Source organism: Anabrus simplex, chromosome 11, assembly GCF_040414725.1.
Source record: "Anabrus simplex isolate iqAnaSimp1 chromosome 11, ASM4041472v1, whole genome shotgun sequence".
Classification (NCBI taxonomy): Eukaryota; Metazoa; Arthropoda; class Insecta; order Orthoptera; family Tettigoniidae; genus Anabrus; species Anabrus simplex.
In genome coordinates, this window is record NC_090275.1 from 45292662 (window position 1) to 45316067 (window position 23406).

General features: G+C 40.3%; 1 protein-coding gene across 3 annotated transcripts in view; it reads left to right on the plus strand.

Moving 5' to 3' along the window:
• The window catches only part of Fas2 (fasciclin 2), a 160367-nt gene that overhangs the window by 14201 nt on the left and 122760 nt on the right, over positions 1-23406 (plus strand). For all 3 annotated transcript variants that reach the window (XM_067155948.2, XM_067155949.2, XM_067155950.2), the window contains exons 2-5: positions 8128-8285; positions 12905-13176; positions 16015-16284; positions 19580-19704. In XM_067155948.2, the coding sequence (XP_067012049.1) occupies positions 8128-8285; positions 12905-13176; positions 16015-16284; positions 19580-19704 (825 nt within the window). The remainder of the gene's footprint in view (positions 1-8127; positions 8286-12904; positions 13177-16014; positions 16285-19579; positions 19705-23406) is intronic.

Sequence of the window (23406 nt, forward strand, 5' to 3'; positions counted from 1 at the left end):
TATGCACCTTGGAATGCACAAATAATAATTATCACTATAACAAAATGGTCTGCACAGACACAATCATTAAGAGAACGATAATAACGTGTATAACCTCTCCCTTTTAACCAGGCTGTCAGATGATGGCAGGTATGTACATTAGTCTATTATATATAAGATAGTTATTCATGTGACCCTCTGGGCGTATATCGGTTGGCACCAAAGTGACAGGATGTGACACTTCCCTTGTTAGTACGCTTAGTGTTCTTACCAAGTTCCGATGAATACATGTGATATTTTCCGAATTAAAGGATATGTTCCTACTGCTCGGATTAAACGTAAAGTTGATGGTCCCGTGGCGTATGATCTCAGCATTAAATGCTGCTAGTTTGTTCGTTTTGTAATATTACCCTTTCCGACCATATTTATCTCGTTAAACTATGAAAGGAAATTGGGGTTATACCCTATCAATATGAAGAATATTCGTAAAGTAATGTGCATTATATAAGGTCATAATTTTTGTTGGGTTCTTCACAGATTTAACCCAGCATACTTATGGTTAAATAAATTCAGGTTGCCTAGTCGTAAGAGTACCAGTGTTTTCCCCCTAGCGCTGATTGATTTCATCAGTTGGAAACCGCTCCTCTCCAAACCATGCCGCGAGAAGTCCTAAGACCTGCGACACAACCTGGTCTCCTTGGGATCCCTTGTGCCTAGCCTCTGATCCAGGAGAATGCGGGCACTGCCGCCGTGGCGGGGACGTGTTGAAGGACGGGCACATGGCGACGGACCTCCCTGCCCGTGCCATGGCCCGGTAGATATGGGAGGTGACACTGTTAGTACTATACAAGTTTTCATTCCGTCCCTGAAGGGGACGGTGGCCTCCTAGACGTTAACGTGGTCTCTCGGGCCAGATCTGATTCGGTGAAGGAGATGTTAAGGAGTTTGGCGTACGTGGCCTATACTATGAACTGTTCCGGCATTCACCTTAGTGCAGGAGAATAATAATAATAATAATAATAATAATACCACCGGACTGAGCCAGGATCGAACCTGCCAAGTTGGGGTCAGAAGGCCAGCGCCTCATGAGCCATTCAGCCCGGCAGTGCAGGAGAGTGGAAAACCACGAGAAACCATTCTCGAAAGAGCAGACGTGGGGATCAGCCCCTGTCCGTCTACCGAATGCAGAGGTGTAGAGGCACGGTAGAGCCGTGACCATCAGTAAGCCGAAGAAACTCTGCGCCTACCGACCACTACCAGTGCAAGCTATCTTTGTGATAAGCGCAATGCAGAGTCGATGTACTGAGGGAGGCATGTCTCTCCAATCGGTATGTAAATGTCCTCCTAGGCTTACGATCAAAAATTAATTTCCTATCTAGAAACTTTAATTTAATGCTTTGCTTACGGGAACTTATTTTTTGAATATTCTAATAGTTCATGAGATTTAAATGTAGAAACTTAAAATGATTAGTCCTGTGATAAGATGTGTTAGAATAAAGCAGTAATAATAAAACGTAGGATTTTTGAAATGAAGAAGCTTGTCTCTGTAGTCCGGATTGCACGTAAATCTGGAGATCCGTTAGCTATGATCATGATCTCAACAGTCATGTAAAACTATAAGCTTGCTTGCTTTTTAGTTGTTCAGATTTTGCTCATCATTTTACGCTTTTTATCAGGTGTTTAAAGTCAATATTCTGTGTGCATTTTAGCCCCGTAATAGCCTCCAGGTTGTCGTAGACCAAATGGTTATTTTGACTCTCTTTATGACCTGTCTGGCGTATTATCGTGTTTCTGTAAACGTTATCATGCAGTGCGCCTTTGATGTTCCTCACATTGTGCCTCGCCAGTTACAGCTTCAGTAGACTAGAGGAAAACATTGTTTGACTGAAGCTGCACCATTGAGAGCTCTGCGGTATCCAGTGGAAACCTGAAAATGCTGGATGACAAGTTTCTTGTCAACTCCGCGTGGAGTGAGGCGCTGGGTTGCGATATCTATTCGTATTATTTCAGATTGTGCTAGTTTACTTGAGAACATGGGTGGCATTATTAGCTGCACTGCAGAAGGAAACTGGCAGCTACGCTTCCTGCTCTTTCCATCCCACTCACTTCTAGGCAGCTATTGGAGCTGCCGATTGTTAACATTCCCCCCCCCCAAAGTATTCATTCCCCTCCCTGAAGGAGAGGGGTGGGCCACCTTGAAGGTTACACCTTCACCCTGGCCAGGAGTTTCCGGGGGTTGGGAAAGGAGCAAGGGCATTGGGAAGAGGGGAATTTGAAGTGGGGAAGAGGGAGGTGTGTATGGGATTTCTTTTTTCTTTTCAATTTTTTTAATTTTATAAATACAAGTGTATAATAATAAGAGTAGCGCATAACAGTTTTTTAATATATAAGTGCAGACTCGTAATTAGTTTAATAATAAAAATAGTAATAAATGTAATAATAATGTGATTTATAATGCATTAACATTCTTATAAATAGATACAGATAAGTTTTTTGTTATTATTTAACAAGTAAAATATTATGTAAAAGTAAAATGACAGAAAATAAACAAGAATAAGTTAGTAATATAATTGAGCTGAATGATTTGAGTACAGAGAGTGATGGTAGGGAAGGTGAACGGGGAGGATGACATCCTAGACCCCTACGTTTTTCAGAAGTGCCGCGTGCGACCTGGAGTGTGAGTGCTATGAGTAGGAGCAGGTGAGAATCTGTTCTAGGGTTCCCGTCATAGTATTTGCGTAGTCACCACCCTTGTTAACCTGTAGAGCAGCACAGTAATACAAATGTCATTGCTGTTGGTGCCGACAGTTGGATGACGTCATCCTTGCTGACCGACAAGTTTCATCCAATCTTTGCAAGCCTGGTTTTGACAGTTATTTCTCGTAGGGCCATTCTACACGAGCTGTTTAAACGGCACTGTCATGCCGCTAGTAAACCGCGCCTCAAACATCCCCTAGCTATAAGGATGGAAACTTCCCTTTTGTCTGCACGAGGGTTTTTACACGGACTTCGTTGGTTCTCAAGTGTAAGGGGCAGAAAAACGCAAACGGGTCACCTGCCAACAAGTAGAATAGAACATTCCGTACCTCAATAGTAATCACAAGACGTGTTAAGACATTTACCCACTCGCTGACGAGACGGTCAATCCCATTCTTGAAAAATCTGATGGACTGTCGACGGAGCCACATTTGTATCCAGTCACACAAGTCGTGGTCCGGTGTAAACCGCTGTCCTCGAATGTAGCCAAAGCTAACAACACTGAATTTCATTCGTTTGTTCCTTCAAGTCTACTTCCTGGAGGAATATCTTTCTCTTTGTATACTATACCAGTTCTCACTGTGTGTAACTAATAGTTATGTTACGAGGGTTACGTAACGATTAAGTCCCTTTAAAATGTCGCATAATAATGAACATCTAACACAGTGAAGATTTGGGTGGTTGGTTTTGACTTTTTTCTTAAAAGCGTTCAACTGCCGGAGACGCACCCCATTTGCTTTCTTTTTCAAACACTTTCACCAATTTCACTACATTAAGTAATCTATTGCCTTGCTTGATTTTGTTATGCGTCTGCATTGATTGAAAAAGTGCACAAATTTGTAGCAGTTTGTGTGAATATTTTGTATATATTGTTGGTTATTTATGATAATTATTAGGGCCTGTAATAGGTTAGAATGCAAACCTACTACAGCAAATAAGACGTATATTCTACCCGGACAACAGTTCTCTTATGAAATGCCTATTATAACCCCTACAGTTTATGTTACTCTCGCTACATTGCGGAAGGGCGGGTAGACGACAGTTCCTACCAGGTAAGTTGGTTTGCATTCTAACCAATTACTGCCCAAAACTTGTGGGCTTTACAGTTATCATTGCCTCTTGCAACTTAAGAGTACATGTAACTTTGACTGCATGATATTAAGTATGCTGGAACTATTTAGTTAGTGGTGGTGGTGGTGTAGATATGTAAATTAACGAGTGTACACATTCAAACACATTTTATCTTGGAACAGTAATGATAATATCGTTTGTATGAAGCTTCATGAATTACATGGTCATTTACTGTTTCATTTATTATTTTCGTGTTATACATTGAAGCTCGATGGACGTGTTATTTGTTCTTGTCTCGTAGTTTGTAAGTTATTGTTTCCTACCATAAGGACGAGGCACTCTCGTGATCGTGGTTAGGAAGCAAGATTCTAAATGAACTGATCCTGATACCTCACCTTTGCTCAAATACCTTGGAGGTAATGGCATGTTGTGTTTAAGGCGACCACACCAAGATTCTGCAAAACTTGGGTAAACATACAATTCAGAAATCCAAAATTCATTCTCAGTTGCTATTGCAAGTCTGTGTTTAAAAGAATAATTTTATCTCTCAACAGGAGAATGCCGTAGGAAGTGCCTTATATACGGAACACCAAAGTGCCGTCCAATTATTAACGAACGGATTGGCTCTTTTTTAATTTCGTGTGATTATTCCTAGCCGAGTGCAGCTCTTGTAAGGCAGACCCTCCGATGAGGGTGGGCGGCATCTGCCATGTATAGGTAACTGCATGTTAGTGTGGTGGAGGATAGTGTTGCGTGTGGTGTGTGAGTTGCAGGGATGTTTGGGACAGCATAAACACCCAGCCCCCAGGCCATTGGAATTAACCAATGGAGGTTAAAATCCCCGACCCGGCCGGGAATCGAACCCGGTACCCTCTGAACCGAAGGCCAGTACGCTGACCATTCAGCCAACGACTCGGACAACGGATTGACTGACCTAACCTGACTTGGCGCTACAGCCCTTGATGGGCGTTGGCCTCTTTGAGCACTTCTGCCCCAGACCGCTGTCCCTTGCTTTTTCTCTATCGTCTAATCCCCATCTTCCTGGACGGGCACGAACTGTGCAATTCAGAAAAGGTCGAGGAATTGTCCACTAATCCCCTTACCGGAATTCCGCAACTTACCCTTCAGGTAGAAGAGCGCATGCATGAGTTTTTCCACCAAGCAGGTGCATCCGGCTAGCTTGTAGCTGGTAGCAGAGAAGGGTATACATAGTAGAGGTGAATCTTGTGCCGAGAAAGTAAGGTACTGAAAAGTGCTGCTAGACGTGTAGGATAGTGATACTGAAGTAATGTATAATGAAAATGGGTCACACACTCCTACTGTATAAAATGTTCACATTCAGACATTATAGGAAAGTGAAATCTACTGGTGAACAGGGTTTGAGATGCTTAAAGGAGAAGAACTGAAATGCGAACATTTTTACACTGGGAAGTGATCATGTTTTGTCACGGCGCGTCGGAAATCACACTCATGATCCGTCTTGAGAAGAGTATAGACTCACCCATTCGGCTAAATAGTGTCGGCTCAGGTTCCGTACCAAAATTGACAAGGAAAGACAAGTATTCATCCAGAAGAAAATTGTGCAGTGGCAAAATGATGAAATTGACAGATTGCAGTTTTGAAATGTGTTTCGTACAAAGTTTCATACAAAGTTTATTGTCGTTAACTTAAAAATATCTTCTGAATGAAAGTACTTGCAATTGAAGCTCGTTATTACATGGCTTACTGATGTTGCGGGGAGTGGCCAAGAGAAAATCACTGGTCTGTTGCTAGTTGCGACTTTCGTGTACTTGGAGTAAGGGCATGTGTGTGTAACAGCTGCAGAATTGGCGAACCAAACATGTCCTCGTACACTCCCGGCACTAAAAAAACAACACCCTAAAAGAAATTAAAATGACAAAAATGAAATTTCTTACATCCCCTTCGTACTTTTTCGATAAAACTATGATGAACATAGATGTTAAATTTTTATTTGACCTTCACGGACCCCCAGAAGGTTGTCCACGGACCTCAGGTTAAGAACCCCTGGCCTAGAATATAGACGGTGCCTTTATTCTGACTTCTGCTGGGAATTGACAGTATGAACAAACGAGTTGCTTTGTGCCTGTTAAGTTTATTGAAAGTTCGGTATCCAGTAGGGCTGTATTTTGGCTTGTACTTATATTCCTATTATTCCTCATTAAAGGCGTGGTTTAGACTTTCTTTCTTTCTTTCTTTCTTTCTTTCTTTCTTTCTTTCCTTCCTTCCTTCCTTCCTTCCTTCCTTCCTTCCTTCCTTCCTTCCTTCCTTTCTTCCTTTCTTTCTTTCTTTCGTTCTTTCTTTCCTTCTTTCTCAAGATATAATTCGCAAAACCGGAAATCTAGTTTCCAGACTTATTGAAGCGGTGATGGGGGTCGTGGTGATGGTGGCGATTGTTGTTGTTGTTGTTCTTCAAATGGATAAATCAATGAGATCATCACCTCGTTTCGTAGTTAATCGCAGGAGAAAGAGCAATGTAAGCAAGCCTATAGTTTTACGTGACTCTTGATGTGATAATAGCCACGAGACCACCAGTTGTTACGTAAAATCTGAATCACAGAGGCGTTACTTTTCAGTCCGGTGGTTTTTGAAGATGCCCAAATGCGTCAGCCTCGTGTCTATAGGTTTATCGCCGCGTGAAAGAACTCATGCGGGACAAAATTCTGGCATTTCGGCGTCTCTAAAACCATACAAGTAGTTAGTAGGTCGTAAAAAATAATTACACCCCGGAATTTTAGGCAGTAATAGATTAGAATGGAAACTAATGTTGTTACTAGGAAGTATAGATTGTCCGCTGTTCCGTAATGTAGCGTTCTGGTGGAACGTACCCCTAATGTTCATGCAAATCTCATATACACTGACTTAGCAAATGTCATGGGATAGTCATCTAATAGCGTGTGGGGCCTCCTCTAGCCCTGCGAACTGCAGTGAGACGCCGTGGAAGTGAGTTGACAAGTCCCTGGACGCAGCTGACACCAAATCGTTTGCAGAGCGGCCGTCATTGCTGGTCTGCTCGTGAGTGCAGGATCCATGGCACGGAGCCTGCGTTCCAGGACATTCCAGATATGCTCGATAGGGTTCATATCGGGGCTCCTGGGTGGCCATGGCAATCGTTGGACCTCCGCTGCATGTTCCTGGAACCATTCACGGGCGACGTGGGAGCGATGTGACGGTGCGTTATCATCTTGAAACACCGCAGAACCGTCTGGGCGCTGGAAGGCTAAAAATGGGTGGAGATGGTCTCCGAGCAGCTCAACATACCGCGTACCATTCAAAGTCTCTCCCAGAACAATTAGGGGGCCCATTCCATACCAGAGAAATGCACCCCAGACCATAACAGAGACACCAGCGCCCTGGATTACACCTTCGAGGCAGGCGGGATCCATCGCTTCATGTGGTCTGCGCCATACACGGTACCTCCCATCGGCATGGTGCAGTTGAAATCGTGATTCGTCCGACCATATCATGTTACGCCATTGTTCCAGTGTCCATCCCTGGTGGCTGGCGACAAATGCGCGTCGTTGTGCCAGATGACGTTGGGTTAACAGTGGCACCCGTGTGCGGCGCCGGCTCCCATACCGCATAGAACGCATACGGATTGTCCACTGGGAGACGTGTATAGCACGGCCTGTGTTGAATTGAGCCGTGATTTGTTGCACGGTTTCCCATCTGTCACTATTGACAATCCGTCTGAGATGTCGCCGGTCACGGTCATCGAGGGTGGCTGGACGGCCGGTCGTTCGTCTGTTGTAGACGGTGCCACCCACATTCAACCATTCACAATACACCCTGGACACGGTTGATCGTGTGAAGCCGAATTCCCGCACCACTTCCGAAATGGCACTTCCCATCCGTCGGACACCGACCACCATACCCCGTTCGAACGGTGTCAGCTCACGACGACGTTCCATGTTACACCTGTCACATGCACAGCCACTGCTCACAAGGTCTCCTATACAACTGCCGCTGGCACAGGGGGCGTGTGGTGCGCAGACAACACACCTGCGCATCAGTGCTCCGCTATCCCATGACATTTGCTCAGTCAGTGTACACCATAACCAATGTGCAGGCTAGTGTATACTTGTTACGCGCTTCAGTAAGTTTGCATTCCAACCTGTTACAGCCTTAAAATTCGAGGTCTACTAATAACATTTTATAGGTTAGAAAGAAGCACATGTGTCTGTTGATGAATGCGCCATCTCACGTTCCTTTTAATGGCTGCACCATGTTCCACAATTTAGTGGATCAAGAGTTTTCACTATCCATATGTGCAGTATCATAGAGCGACTGCTTGTGTTTCAGCAATGAGCGACCACCAGTGTATGCCGAGGATATGCCTGGAGGAACTCTCGCACTCATCATCAGTAACCTGAAGGCAGGAGATGAAGGGAACTACTCGTGTACTGCCACGTTCGCAAAAACGGAGAAGCTGGTTGAATATGTCGTCATCAATACCATCAGTAAGTACAGCCCTGAACCCTCTACTGCATGAATTATTTTTCGTTTTCGTTTGGTGAAGAAAATTTCAAGCTTTAATGTTCAACACACGTTCAGTGTTTTAGATGTACCAGCAATTCTTAACTGGGGCTAATAGCTTAACACTCGTATGTGATGTGGATTGCCATTATGGAATATATATATACGATTTTTCACTAGTTCGGGATCTTACCTCTGCATTCTCGAGGAGCGCTGGTTTCAAAATCTCCGAAGACTCTCCTCATTATTTTTGTTGCCGGCCGGGTGGCTCTACATCTTTAACTCAGCTCCCCGCCGGACTCTCAAGCATATAGGCCTGACACCGAGTTGGAAGTCGGCCGTTCCCACACCATGCGCACCTGTGTCATCCCCGATGTTAATCCTGCCATATCCGAAGAAGAGATTTGCTACGCCCTCCGCACCGCTGGCTACCCAGTCCACGATGCCCACCGGATGTTGGATGCCTCAACTTCATCACCATCATCGCAGGTTCTTCTTTATCTACCTACGTTGGACGACTGGAAGCGCCTCCTTGACACGGGAGTGTCTATTCACGACCGATACTACCTAGTGGAGCCTACCAGCCAGCCTATATTAGCCCAGCTTACAGCAGATCCCACCACATTGCCTGTCGTCAACGCGCCTCACCACAAGCCTCTGCTACAACAAACATCGCCCTCCTTTCCCCCTCATCACACACCACCTACTACTACCACCGCGACCACTACGATGTCAGCCACTACTCGCCACCATATTCCTGTTACTACCGTTACGTCATGCCATCCTTCCCCTGTAATGATATCCTCCCTCTCTTCTATCCTGACTTCTGCACAACCTCGTCCCCAGCAAATTCCCGACAACATCCTAGCCTCCCCCGCCGTGTCACCACCAGACGACACCGCAACAGCCGCCGCAACATCCTCGCAACGGTCGCAACCACCACCTCTGGACACTATGTCAAGCTGTGTCATCCGCGGCGTAGAACCTACCATCTCAGAACGGGAAATTCTCCAAGAACTCCAGGAAGCAGGCATCCCCGCTCGTCGGGCGTTCAGGATTTACAACGCCTCCGGGCCTACTTTTATGGTCCGAATTCACCTTCCCACCGCCAATGATGTGGAACAACTTATCAACACTGGTGCCTACATCTTTCAACGTCGCTTCAAAGTGGAGCCCTCACGTTCCCCACCCCAACCTTTTCGCCATACTTCCAACACTCCCTTTCGTCGCCCCCGGCCAGCCAGTCCTCCATTTCAACCTTGTCAACCCGTCCGTCCACCCCTACCTCCACCTAACTTCTTCTATCAACCTCCTCTGCAACTTGAACTCCTCAGACTCCTCACCACCTCATTATGCAATATAACCGCAACATTACACCTTCTAACTCTTCAATTCCATCCTAGCCCTCCCATCTAAAACTTGTCAATCATTGCACTCTCCTCAAAATATTTAATCCTTGCACACATCTCCGATCATTCACTACTATCAGCACACACCTCCTAATTCCATACATCAAATTACCCACCTCCCTCTTTCCTCACATCTTCTCAACCCCGTCATCTCTCCTGGCCAGAGAGAGGGCGACACCCTCTAGGTGGCCCGCCCCACCCCTTCAGGGTGGGGAATGAAAGCATTGAAGCAGCAGTTCACTAGTTTACGCTAAGCTTTTAACATTCAAAGACCGAACATTACTACCTACTGGCCATGGGTACGTACTGCAAGGCGCAAGTCTTTGAGGTTGAGGCAGAGGTACTCCTGTAGCCTGTGGTAATGTGATGGGGAGGGCGCACGGAAAATAAACGGTGGAAGGAGTACCTTTGGTTGTAGGGCTTGTTTTGTCTTATGTTATGTAAAAAAAAAAAAAAAAAAAAAAAAGGGCATCACTGGGATTTGTGTTTAAATGACTGTACAGTTGAAAGTTGTCCGTAAAACTACCTCTATCTACAATATTTATCAATTTATACAGGTGAAAAGTTATTTGTTGCCAAACGGCAACAGTATGCAGTAGAGGATTAACATTACAATATATTGAAAATTTTAAGACTGGCACTGACAACCATTTAAGGCAGAACATTATACTACATGCTTCCAAATAGTAAAGTGTTTGCTGGTTTAACCATTGACAGAAAGGGGGTGTGTTTATTCCAGTGTAATTCCGTTATCTATTATTATTATTATTGCGCTTTTACAGCCGCATTTGACCACTGTAGTAAATTTATATCCGGTCTTCTATGATGTTTTATGTTTTTTCTCCTTTCCGTTCTTCCAGTATTTCTTCGTTTCCGTTCTTCTGAAAATACCCTTTTAGTTGTTTCTCTTTTATCAATTTTTGGTAGGAATCTTATTTTACTATTCTTCAATTTATTTACTTTGTTTGATTTATTCTTCAAATTCTCCAGTGTTATGTCTAATTCTTTCATGTTTTCTTTTATTTCTTTTATCCAGACAGGTTGTTGTTTTTGTTTCCAAAGCTTCTCCAAATTTCTGTCTTGAGGTGTTCTCAACAGTTGACCGAAGAAATCCGTTATAGGTTCTATTTCCTGATGTACCGCTGCATTTGGGATGATACGCCATTCTCCTTCTGTTTGGTACTTCTTATTAATGCATGTTCTTACTATTCTTCTTTCTATTTTAAACATTTTTCCTGTGTTATTCTTTTGCCTTAGTTTAAATAATGTTTCACTTCCATAAGTTATTTCAGGTTTCAATTTTGTATTTATTGACAAACATTTCTTGTTGTATGTATTTCTGGTTACTTTTTGGACTCTGGATAATTTATTCGTTCTCTCTGTCCAAGAATTTTTTTCTATTAAATTGTATGTTATACTGTCTCCAAGATATTTAAATTGTTTTGCAATTTCTTTTTCATTCCCATATATATAAATTCATATTTAATATTTATGTAGAATAATGCTAGAAATATCTTTAGATCCACTTTTCTCTCTCTCAAATGTAGTTAACAACAGTATCGGGGCTTGCATATCAATAAGTTATTATTAATTAATGCATATGTTCTATATATAGGACAACGCGCAAAAATAATTATCACTTCTTTTTATTACTTATTTGAACGGATCAGCTACTTTCCAGACAATATGGGATGCAACGAGGACAAAATTCCACGCGAAGCAAAATAATCTAAAACAAACTTTTAATTAAACGCACAACAATAACTCTAAAACTACAAAATACTTCGTAATACATTAATGAACGTCACAGGAAACAAATCTACAAAAATTCACTTGACACATAATTAACAGGAAATACAAATCCTAAAAGTACAGGGTTTCTCTTATAAACCCAGACTGAACGCACAGTGTTTGTACTCTGGGCTGCGGCAGCTGTAGTATGAGAGGCGCACCCCATAGTTCTTGACCTTGCAAGCAGCCTGCACGTGTTCGACCTGGCAAGCATGAGTCACCAGTCTGAATCTCAGCTGTTAACACGGTGAGACAGTTATCATTGCAACACCGTATTTTCGTATGTAAAAGTTCTGATTCCATCGTAATGATCGTGTGAACAGTCATAACTCTTCCTGTTGGTGTGCACAAAATCCTAATGATGATTATGAAGTCCCTCATTATGATGGAAAGATTTGTGTTTGGTGTGCTGTTAGTGCAAGACGAATAATTGGACCTTTTTTTTCGAGACGACAAGAAATGCAAAGAGGTACCAAAATGACATTTCCACGCTGTTCATTAGTCAGTTGACAGAAAAAGAAAAATCGCGTGGGTGCTTTCAAGAAGATTCAGTCCCTGCTCATACAGAGGAAGATTCCCTTCTTACAACCTCGGAAGTGTTTGTAGACAGAGTGTTCAGTGCTGCTGGTCTGTTCCCCCTTCGTTCTCCAGATCTAACAGTGTGTGATTTTTACTTGTGGGGTAAACTGAAAGAAAAAGTGTATGGAACAAATCCTCACACATCGGAGGAACTGAAAGAAAACATTACGAATGAAATCAGAAACATTTCAGTGGCAGAACTCACTCGCGTCAGCTAGAATGTGGTTACCAGATACAATGCCTGTATAACCCAGGAAGGACGACACTTCCAGCATCTTTTATAAGGTAAGATTTCGTATAAGATTTATACAGGCTTAAAGCAGGGCGGCCGCGGAGTACAAACACTGTGCTTTCGGTCCGAGTTTGTATGAGAGACCCTGTAGACATTCAAAACGTACCCGAACATCGCATCGAGGAATTTAATATCAAGACGCGTTATCTGACCTATTTATAACGAATGCTGCGGAGCAGCATGGGTCCTCAGCAGCAGTGAGGTTAGCGATGTTCTCTTGTACGAAAAAGTGAGCTGTCAAGAGCACGTGGCTTTGTTTACAAACAGTGTGACGTCACGGTCACGTGGTCATGACGTCATGGGGTCAACGACCTCGTGGGAAAATGCTGACGCAGCTCCCATTGTCCTGGTACCACCACTACTCTCCTACTGTCCTCTAGTAGTTTCCTTTGAATTTGAAATGATCTTGTATTAGATGATATGAAAATATTGTATCCAGTATCTTTTTAACTTCTATCTTGTAAAATTCAAGCCTTATTTTCTGTTTTCATATGCACTAGCAAAGATTTACTGGTCACTTTTTGTTTTCCAGTGCCCATTACGTGGCAAGACGCTCCTCTTGAACAGCACCCAATAGCTCACACAGACTATAGAATAAAGTGCCAAGTAATTGCTCGTCCGAGCCCCATCGTTGACTGGCTGAAAGAAGGAGAACCCCTTCCTCTGAATCAAAACCCTCGATACCAGGCCGAAGCAGAAGGTCTGCTCATCAGGAACATCACCAGTGCGGATGACGGCACCTACACCTGTAGAGCGATTGTGATGGACACCGGGGAGTTGGGAGAGCGAGCCATCAGCGTCGTGGTGAGTATATTATTATTCTTTCTTTCTTTTTTCCTTTCTTTCTTTCTTTCTTTCTTCTTAATCCTTTTATCGATAAGGCTAATCATAGGCTAAAAATCTGCTAGCCGAGAAAGGTTTTGACTGCTACGAAGAGGTGTTTGTTGCTGGTAATGATGGACGCCTTCTCCCCGTTTCAGTGACATTTGACACATTATTGTTAACCCGACCATCCGGTTTGAAAACAATGATCCCCACCTGTCTACCTTGGTTCACAGGAAGAAGCAAGCCCTTACGGATAATGTGAAGCATACTATAACACTAAATTCTCCCAACAAGATAGATTTTGGAAGTTCGAGGTATACAATGTATGTCCCCGTCCTAGAATTGTACCGGCCAACTTCAGTTTATTTATTTATTTATTTATTTATTTATTTATTTATTTATTTATTTATTTATTTATTTATTTATTTATATTAACAATACAGTTTTTAAAAATTGGCATCCTTATGCCCAACTAAATAGCACGATTGAATTTATTTACGTGACATGTTTCTTTTCCTAAAATATCTTCAGCTTGTAGTTCAGTTTTTCTTACGTTCTTCTGTCTACCTTTTTCGGTTCTAGTTTTGGGTTCGTGTGCAAATCGGCGATTGTCGAGTAGTGTTTTGAACGTAGATCTGCACTGCAATATTTCGCCTGCGATGCCGATTTCCTGGAGGTCTCTTTCAACTTCAGTTAGCAAATTGTTCGTGCCTTTCAGTGGAAGGACAAGGTTGAAAATTCATTTTCTCAGTCTATCATTGTCCATTCTGATAATGTAACCGTAGAAATTCGATTACCTTTTCTTGAAAGAAGTGTTCTGAGGTTCTTTTCAAATATTGCTCATGAAACCTTTTCATCCAGAATCCCTCTATGCAGGTTGGCTCGAAGATTTTCCACAGAATGTAATTACGTCGTCATTGATCATCATTAACAAATACAAAGTCATTCTCATTAAACAAGTAGATTTTAGTACTGTGGGAAATGGTGGGTTTGAATCCCACCATCGGCAACCCTGAAGATGGTTTTCCATTGTTTCCCATTTTTCACACCAGCCAAATAAGGCCACGGCTGCTACCTTCCCCATTGTTATTATTATTATTATTATTATTATTATTATTATTATTATTATTATTATTATTATTATTATTTTATGCAGCTCTCCATAACCTAACCTGTGCTAATCTTTTCATTTCTACGTAACTACTGCATCCTACATCTAGTCTAATTTGTTTGTTATATTCATATCTTGGTCTACCCCTATCATTCTTACCACCTACACTTCCCTCAAAAAACAACTGAACAAGTCCTGGGTGTTTTAAAATGTGTCTCCATTCTCTTCATTTGTGATTCGGTCTATCCATCTTGCCTTCAGCATTCTTCTGTAACACCACATTTCAAAAGTTTCTGATCTCTTTCTTTCTGAGTTAGTTATCATGCCCCACACCAGATGAAGGTCTTCAAATACATCTTTCTAATTCCTGTATCAATGTTCGAAAGGCCTTCCTTGCTTGTGCTAGTCTGCATTTTAAGTCCTCCTTACTTCTGCCGTCATTAGTTATTTTACTGCCCAAATAACAATATTCATCTACTTCCTTTAAGACTTCATTTCCAAATCCAATATTTCCTGCATCAACTGACTTTGTTCAACTCGACTCTATTACTTTTGTTTTGGACTTATTTATTTTCAACCTGTACTCCTTACCCAAGACTCTCTCGATACCTTTCAGCAATTTCTCACGATCGTCTGCAGTCTCCGATATTAAAAAAACAGGATCATCAACAAATCTCTGGGTTTTGATTTCCTCTCATTGGATTGTGATTCCCTTTCCAAATTCCTCTTTGATTTCCTTTATTGCCTTTTCTATACAAACACTGAAAAGGAATGGAGACAAACTGCAGCCTTGCCTCACTCCTTTCTGGATTGCTGCTTCTATTTCAAAGCCCTCGATTCTTATTGCTCCAAATTGAATTTTATACAAATTGTAAATAATTCTTCATTCTTGGTATGTGATTCCCAATCACCTACATAATATCAAATAGCTTGGTCCAATCAACATTATCGAATACCTTTTCTAGACTACAGAAGCTAGGTACGTGGGCTTGTCCTTCTTTATTCGGCCCTCTAAAATCAGACGTAAAGTCATGATTGCTTCATTTGTTCCTACATTTCTTTTGAAGCTAAATTTATCTTCTCTCAACTCAGTTTCAACTTGTTTTTCTATTCTTCGGTAAATGTATTCATTATTATTATTATTATTCTTCGCTGGAAGTTTGTCAGAAAACACCGACAACATTCCACTGCGAAAAGTTCCGTTTCACTCTACTAGATGGTTGAGATTGGGCAACTTGAAGCTGTATTTTAATAATTCCATCAGATAAAGTCCAAATGTGTCCCAAGACATCTTTTGCATGCCAACATTGTAGGATATGGAGTTCTAAATGGACTTCCTGCAAATGGACCCTTCAAAAACCTGACTATCTCTGCCAGGTTTGAACCTACAGTTGTGAGATTCAGAGGCTGATGGTCTACCACTGATCACCAAAGGGACAATAATACTGTAGATTAAGTTTTGTTTGGTATTTTTTATAAACTGGTTTATTTGTGTGGTAACTAAGACGTTTTATGTCACAATATATTTGAATAATTGCTGTTGTGAATGTTTATAAAACTAAAGTGAAAACTACTACAAACAGGTTGAAAGATAAAGCTCATTGGTGCCAAAAGCACATGTGGTACGCAAATGTATACAAGTACTCTGGCTAATTAACTTAATTAAGTGAAAGCAATGATGTGTAAGATTGTTATTCTCTTCCCAGGTCCACACTCCTCCAACAATGAGTGAGGATATGAAGACGGCAGTGGAAGCTGTAGAAGGACAGACTGCTAACTTAGAATGTCAAGCCACTGGAAAGCCTCTTCCACAGTATCAGTGGGTCAGACTTCCAACACAAGAAGATTTGAGTTCAGCAGGTCGTTTCTCTGTAGATGCATTGAAAGGCATTCTTACAATAACATCCGTCGAAAGAAATGATCAAGGAGAATATTCCTGCATTGCATTCAACGAAGCTGGCAGAAGAGAAAGAAAGGTAAGCACTAATAATTCCAAAGCTTTTAAATTTCTTCAAACAAAAGCATTGGTACTAGGAGGCTGTTCACTGTTATTGTATTTCTTTACCATATTTATTCAACCTAATTTTCTCATTCAATCATTTTAAGCCCTGAGTGTTGCATTATATGTAGGCCATCCAGAAATTAAGTTTCCGTATTTCTTTTCTTGTAAAGGAAATGTATTTAGCCAGGAATTATGAATATGCGCAATAGATCTATGATGTAGCAATCATATACTGACCGGACAAGTCCTGTCTGGTGTCAGTAGTACAGCAGCAGTGCCTGAAAATGGCGGCTCATATTATTTCTCCCACCACCTGCGAGGTTCACTCTGTGATAAAGTTTCTGAGATGGGCCATTCAAACAAGAGGCGTGCTCAGTGCAGGTGTTGTGCTGATCCATGGCAATGCTCAGCGCCCAGCAGCTATTTTGCAGCAATTCGGCTGTGAGGTTGTTTGAACATTCACCGTACAGTGCTGATCTTGCTCTCAGTCATTTTCATCTTTTCTTGCATCTCAGGAAATTCTTGTCCTCCTGTCAGAATTTTCACATGGACGAAGATCTGAAGACGAATGTCACATGCTGGTTTTATTCCCGGGCAGCAAACTTTTATGACACTGGCATACACAATTTGATCCCACGATATGATAAGTGTCTGAATTCTGGTGATGATTATATCGAAAAATAGCTCCAACACTGCTGTACTGGGTGCCAAATAAGTTTTTCATGTAGCTATGTTGTCTTAAAAAAAATACGGAACCTTAATTTCTGGGAGGCCCTTGTATTAAATGCATGTTTAACATTAAATTTCAAAATATCAGCAAGAAACAGTTTTAAGCTCCCCGCTTAGTCCCCTTCCTATATGATGAGTTTCATAGAAGTATGCCTTGCTGTTTTTACGTGATACTAGAACAAACAGGCGTACACGCAGAAATTTAGTCAATGGTGTCTAAGGTTTTTATTATCACATGGAAATAATCTTAATTCTTTTGCCGCAGTATTTCTTGCAACTCAACAATACTTAAACTGTGTGATTAAATCTAAATCAAGAATAAAATATATTTTAAAAGTGGTTATTCTTCTAGACATACAGTATAAAACATACATAATACATCTTAAGAGGTAGGCCATTTGCCGTTATACACTCACATAAAACTTTTAAAAAATACACTGATTTATTATACTAATTGCTGTTATATACATATGCCGAGCCTGAATGGTCCGGTTTCCTTTTCCTTACATTTTGCCCTGTCCTGTCATTGTGTGATCACTTTGTTACGCTGGCAACAACAACCTCTCCCTTTGCTCAGTCCTTGGCCCAAGCAGGGTTCCATTCCCTAGGTGCGGCCTTGTGATACCACCCTAAAGTGTGCTTCCCTCTGAAGGAAACTGTCTGTGTGCGTCCTAAAGATAGAGTGCAGCTGCTAACTGTTCTCCAGTCAATGGCTCTTGATTCAAAAGCTTCTTTTCTTTACCTCTTTACCTCTGCTTTTAGGACTGTCACCCAGGTGGCAGATTCCCTATCAGTTGTATATCTGAATCATTTCAAAGAAATTGCAAATTTATCGAACGTCTCCCTTGATAAATCATTCAAATCCCTAATTCCACTTCCAATGAATTAATACTCTCCCCAATTAGCCCACGTGAATTCGAGCTTTATCTTCATATTACGATCTTCCTCACTTTTAAAGACTCCACTCGTCATTCCATGCCATCTCTCCACTGACAGCCCAGAACGTACTGCTTACTTGAGCAGCATGTCTCATTACTCCCATATCTTCCCAGTGCAAAGATTTTTACCTTGTTGTAACACTAATTGTTTGTCTGAAATTGCCCAGAACAAATAAACCTTACACATAATAAACTTCATGCTTGAGCCCGTATTGTCATAAGTAATATCCTTATGTCAAATATTCCACCTTTACAATACTGTAACACAGCATCTATTTATTGGCTCTGTTGTCCAAGCAATGACCCTTGATTCAAAAAACTTATTTTTTTTACCTCTTTTGAAAAAAATATTTAAAATTTTCCTTTTGTTCAATCAATCAATCAATCAATCAATCAATCAATCAATACTGATCTGCATTTAGGGCAGTCGCCCAGGTGGCAGATTCCATATCTGTTGTTTTCCTAGCCTTTTCCTAAATGATTTCAAAGAAATTGGAAATTTATTGAACATCTCCCTTGGTAAGTTATTCCAATTCCTAACTCCCCTTCCTATAAATGAATATTTGCCCCAGTTTCTCCTCTTCAATTCCAACTTTATCTTCATAACTCAAACTTATTCATGTACCCGTTGTTGAGGAACTTAAGTCTATGTTAAAACTTCAAAAGATTATGCTGGTTTATTATACAAATTACTGTTATATTATATATATATATATATATATATCTGCAAAGCCTGAATTCTGTATCACAGTATTGTAAGGGTGGAATACTAGACATAAGGATTTCACACGTTAACAGATCAACCTATCAACAATGGTCTACGCTGTTATATTGTCCACATTTACAGACAAATCTGAAACAATCTGCCACTAAAAGCTGATAGATTTCTTTGCTGTTATTGCTGATATTATTGTGTGCACTCATAACTGTGCAGTACTTCCAGTCAGAGACCAGAGGTTGCAAATGTATCAAACGTCTCCGTTGGTAAATTATTCCAACTTGTGGGTGGGAGATAGTAAATAAATATAGGCCTAAAACTCGTAGATTTGACTCCAACAATATTCTCAGTACATGTCTAGGAAATGTATAAACATTTAAGCATTGTTAACAACACTGGTGTGAACAGCAGTGGGAAAATGGATTAAGTTTACTTAAGTTGAAATGAGTTGACTGTTGCAGTCGAAACTTAAGTCACTGTTGATAATTTTGACCATATTAAGTGCTGTTTATTCCTGTATTATCTTGTATAATATTTAAAAAAACTATTTAAAATAGTATGTTAGTAAGATCCACCTTCTGGGCCGATGACCTAGATGTTAGGCCCCTTTAAACAAGCATCATCATCATCAGATCCACCTTCTCAATGATCGAACAGAAAGTGTATTGACAAGGTGGATCTTACTAGCATACTATATTGAATACTGTAGTTCTTAATGAGATGAAACTTAAGTCAAACAAAATGATCATTTTTTTTTTTAATAGGGTAAAGACAAAACATAAAGAGTTGATAGACTTGCTCATATTACAGAGGAGATGCTATTAGAGAATGTTGCAGTTTCATATGAGAATAATGAAATGTGTAAATACTTGTTCCATTCACAGGTTACTCTAGAAGTCGTAGTCCTTCCGCGGATAGAACCTATCAAAAATATTTCCTCTCCAGAAGATATGGATGTTCAGCTGAAGTGCATTGCAAGAGGACGACCAATGCCTCTAGTCACATTCAGGTATGCTAACCTTCTGTTTCGGTAACAGTCACAGTAACTTTGATTGCACAGCTTCTTTGTTGTGACATTGCATCTCTTTCCTTATAAGCTCTCTTTCAGAACTATGATCATTGAAACTTGGTTGCTGAAGCCTTTATCATCGCTTCCTCTTAACTCATCTCACCCTTTAGCTTTTAGTGGTAGAATTAACATCCACAGTATCCCCTGCCTGTTGTAGAAGGTGACTAAAAGGGACCCCAGGGCTCCTAACTTGGGAGCATGGGTTGGGACCCTTAGTTGAGTCCTGACATTGCTACTACTTACTTGTGCCAGGTTCCTCACTTTCATCTATCCTATCCGACCTCCCTTGGTCAACTCTTGTTCCTTTCTGACCCCAAAAGTATTAGAGCATTCAAAGCCTTTCATTTTCATACCCTCGTGGCCTTGCCATTATTTGGCCGATACCTTCATTTTTTGGAACATTTTTTTCCTTCTGATTAGTGTTGTACTTCCTCTTAACTCAATAATCACCACCACCACCACCATCACCACCACCACCACCACACTTAATTTATCATAGGAGAATGGGAAAGACATCTAAGCCTTCAAAGAACAGAGATTTCAGATAAAGAAATGTGTCATGTAGGTTGAAATAGTAGTCCTAGGAAAAAATGAAAGCAATCTCACACTTTAAAAATGAAGGTACTGGCTAAAGAAAAGAATGGGTATTTTGAGAGGTGGGGGATGTGAAAGATCTCTTGGTCTCATAAACCTAAAAATTTTGAGATTAGAAGAGAAGAATTGAGGGAGTTGTAATTGTTCTAATGCATGATCTTTAGTCGGTACAAGAAGTAACGTCAGAATTGAGCATGGTCATACAGAGTTGTTCGTAGTCAGCAAAGGTGTAAGGCAGGGCTGCATACTCTCCTATTATTCGTTCAGTTTCTTTACTGAGCATGTCGTGAGAGAAGCTGGATTGTACAAGATATGGATTTAAAATTAGTGGTTTGAATGTAAACAGTCTAGGTTCCTGATATACCCAGACGACACAAATTTGATAGCTGAAAATAAAGATGACATGGAGAATATCATAATTAAAAATCAGGAGTAGAGTGAAAGAATGGGACTGTATCCTAACCTTATTAAGACAAAGATACTAACAACATGATTACCATGTGTTCAAAGTGGTGGGTAGTTTCTATCTGTTGGGATCAACCATCAATAGTAATGGTTCTAACAGTCCAGAAATTTGCTGCATTCAGAGGTCTCGATAAGATGTTCAGATGTCCTCATGTGTCTATGCATATTAACCCATTCAAGTCAAAATAAATGGCCACATTGTTGACTGTGGAATCAGTTTTAATTTGTCGCCCATACTTTCAGCGTTCCTGTGACACAAAAACATGCATAAAATAAAAACTAATGCAGATAATTCACTCAAATTTTACATTCATGGCATTGAAGGTTATGACTTACCCATTCTTGATTCCTTGAGTGACTGATGGCTGTGGTACAAATGTTTGATTTGAAATCATTTTAAACAGAGCGGATCCGTGTACTCAACATCACAGTTTCGGACGGTGGGTGGACTATACATTTTTCATAAGTATTCTGAAACACAGCTGTATCAATGAAATTGATATATATCAGAATTATCTTTTCTTTTTTTTTTTTTTTCCCTCCAATTTCCAATCACTACGGTTCTTTTGTGTCACTGGCCGCGCACGTTTGGAAGAACCCGGCACAGCACTTTCACTCTCACTTTCTTCAATAATCTGCTCACTTCAGTGACTTTCACTGTTGCTGTCAATATCCTTGAACTTTCAATCTCTCGTCATCATTACCACGAAATCAGTTCTATTGCATAATGAATACTGAATACCAATGAAAATAAACTTTTATTCAACAATTCCAGTGTCACACAGAAATACAGACAGCATTTTTTACCAACAGTACATGCTTCTAGTTCCCTAGAGTGTGTATTGTTAGAAATTATATTGCAAAGGAATTTAATATACGAAAATAAGCAAGGCACTGCATCATTGCAAGCTGAGCTCGTCTTTTGATTCATGCGCCAAAACACTGTACATGACCACAGCTTGTCATATGACATGGATGGGTTTAGACCAGAATTATTGAGGCATTAACCTTTCCCATACCTACATAATTATGGTTATGAAAGTTGGACCATAAAAAAGAGAGGAAGCAAGTTGATGTGTATGACTTAAAGTGCTCGAGGAGACTGTTAAATGTAGCAAGAAAATCAAACAAGTGGATTATTGAGAAAATCAGACCAGATCTAACCCTTGAGGTCTAAAGCTTGAGTTACTCTGGGCACATAATGAAACTGTCTAATTTGACTGAGAAAATGTGCATGTTTGGAAAAGTGGGGGGAACCCGGAGACGAAGATTGCTGGCATTGAGCTAGATAGATTCAAAGAAGCAAAAAAGTTATTATTACTGTATATGATGAGTTCAGTATACTGAATACATAGTTGATATGACAGAATATACCAGATGCAGGCTTTTGAAGAAGAGTAAACTAAAAACTGAACAGTACATTTTTAAATTGTTGAGAAGAATATTAAGTATACCGCAAATATAATACAGTACTTCTCCAGTACTTTATCTTGACCTTCAGAGCATTTATTTTAATACTGGAAAACCATTTCTTAACAAACAAAGTAGGAGTCGCCATACTACAAAAACCATACAGTTAAGATATTTCCTCAATTGTGCCGAAAGTTGAAGGGATAAAAGGCCCGGAAAGGTTTCAAATTGTGAGTCTTGGATAGCTCTATCAAGTTTTTTAAAAAATTCGAAAATCACTTCCGGCCTAAACGCAGTTCCAGAAAACTAGCTTAAAATCGCTTGTTTCTTTACTCATTTTCTTTTTTATTCAAATGCTAGCCAAATTAACTTTTTTACATAATTCTTTCTGTAATGTGTTCCTTGGTTCAATACCCTCAGGCATTTTTTGTGTCCATACCGAATGTGCTTGTAGTGATGCTTAATTGAAACAATGCATTGACTCACACTAGCGCTTGTAGTGGTAGAAAAGGCAAACTGCTGATCTAATCGACCGGATATGGCATCACGCCGGTCTTCTAAATTGAAGTGGTGTTTTATCAATGTAAAGATTGTGCTTGCACGTACTGCATACTTTGCATTCGATGATTAAGAAAAGGATTGTAATTTGTAGGAATAAAAAAAATATATTCTCATACTTCATTATATTTTATCCCTAGGATGTTTTCAACACTGAGTTGCTTGCCTGAAGGGCTAGAACTGCAGATTGATTGATTGATTGATTGATTGATTGATTGATTGATTGATTGATTGATTGATTTATTTATTTATTTATTTATTTATTTATTTATTTATTTATTTATTTATTTATTTATTTATTTATTTATCCTTCTCTTTTAAATTTCGACTCAGTCAAATTATAACTTTAAAAACTACTTCATAAAGAAAGAATGGCATGTTTTGTTCTTGAGAGAACATCATCAGATTTTATCAAATCACACTCAAATACACAGAAATGTATTAAACTTAATGTTTATTTATGTTTAAATACTTAGGACTTGGAAGTCTTGAACTAATCTTAATGAAGTCCTCTTTTGACTCCATCTAGCATTGAATACTGAAGTTTAATTGTCAAGAAAGTCACAGAAATAGCAACATGTATATATTTTTTATACCATGCCATTCTATATTAAT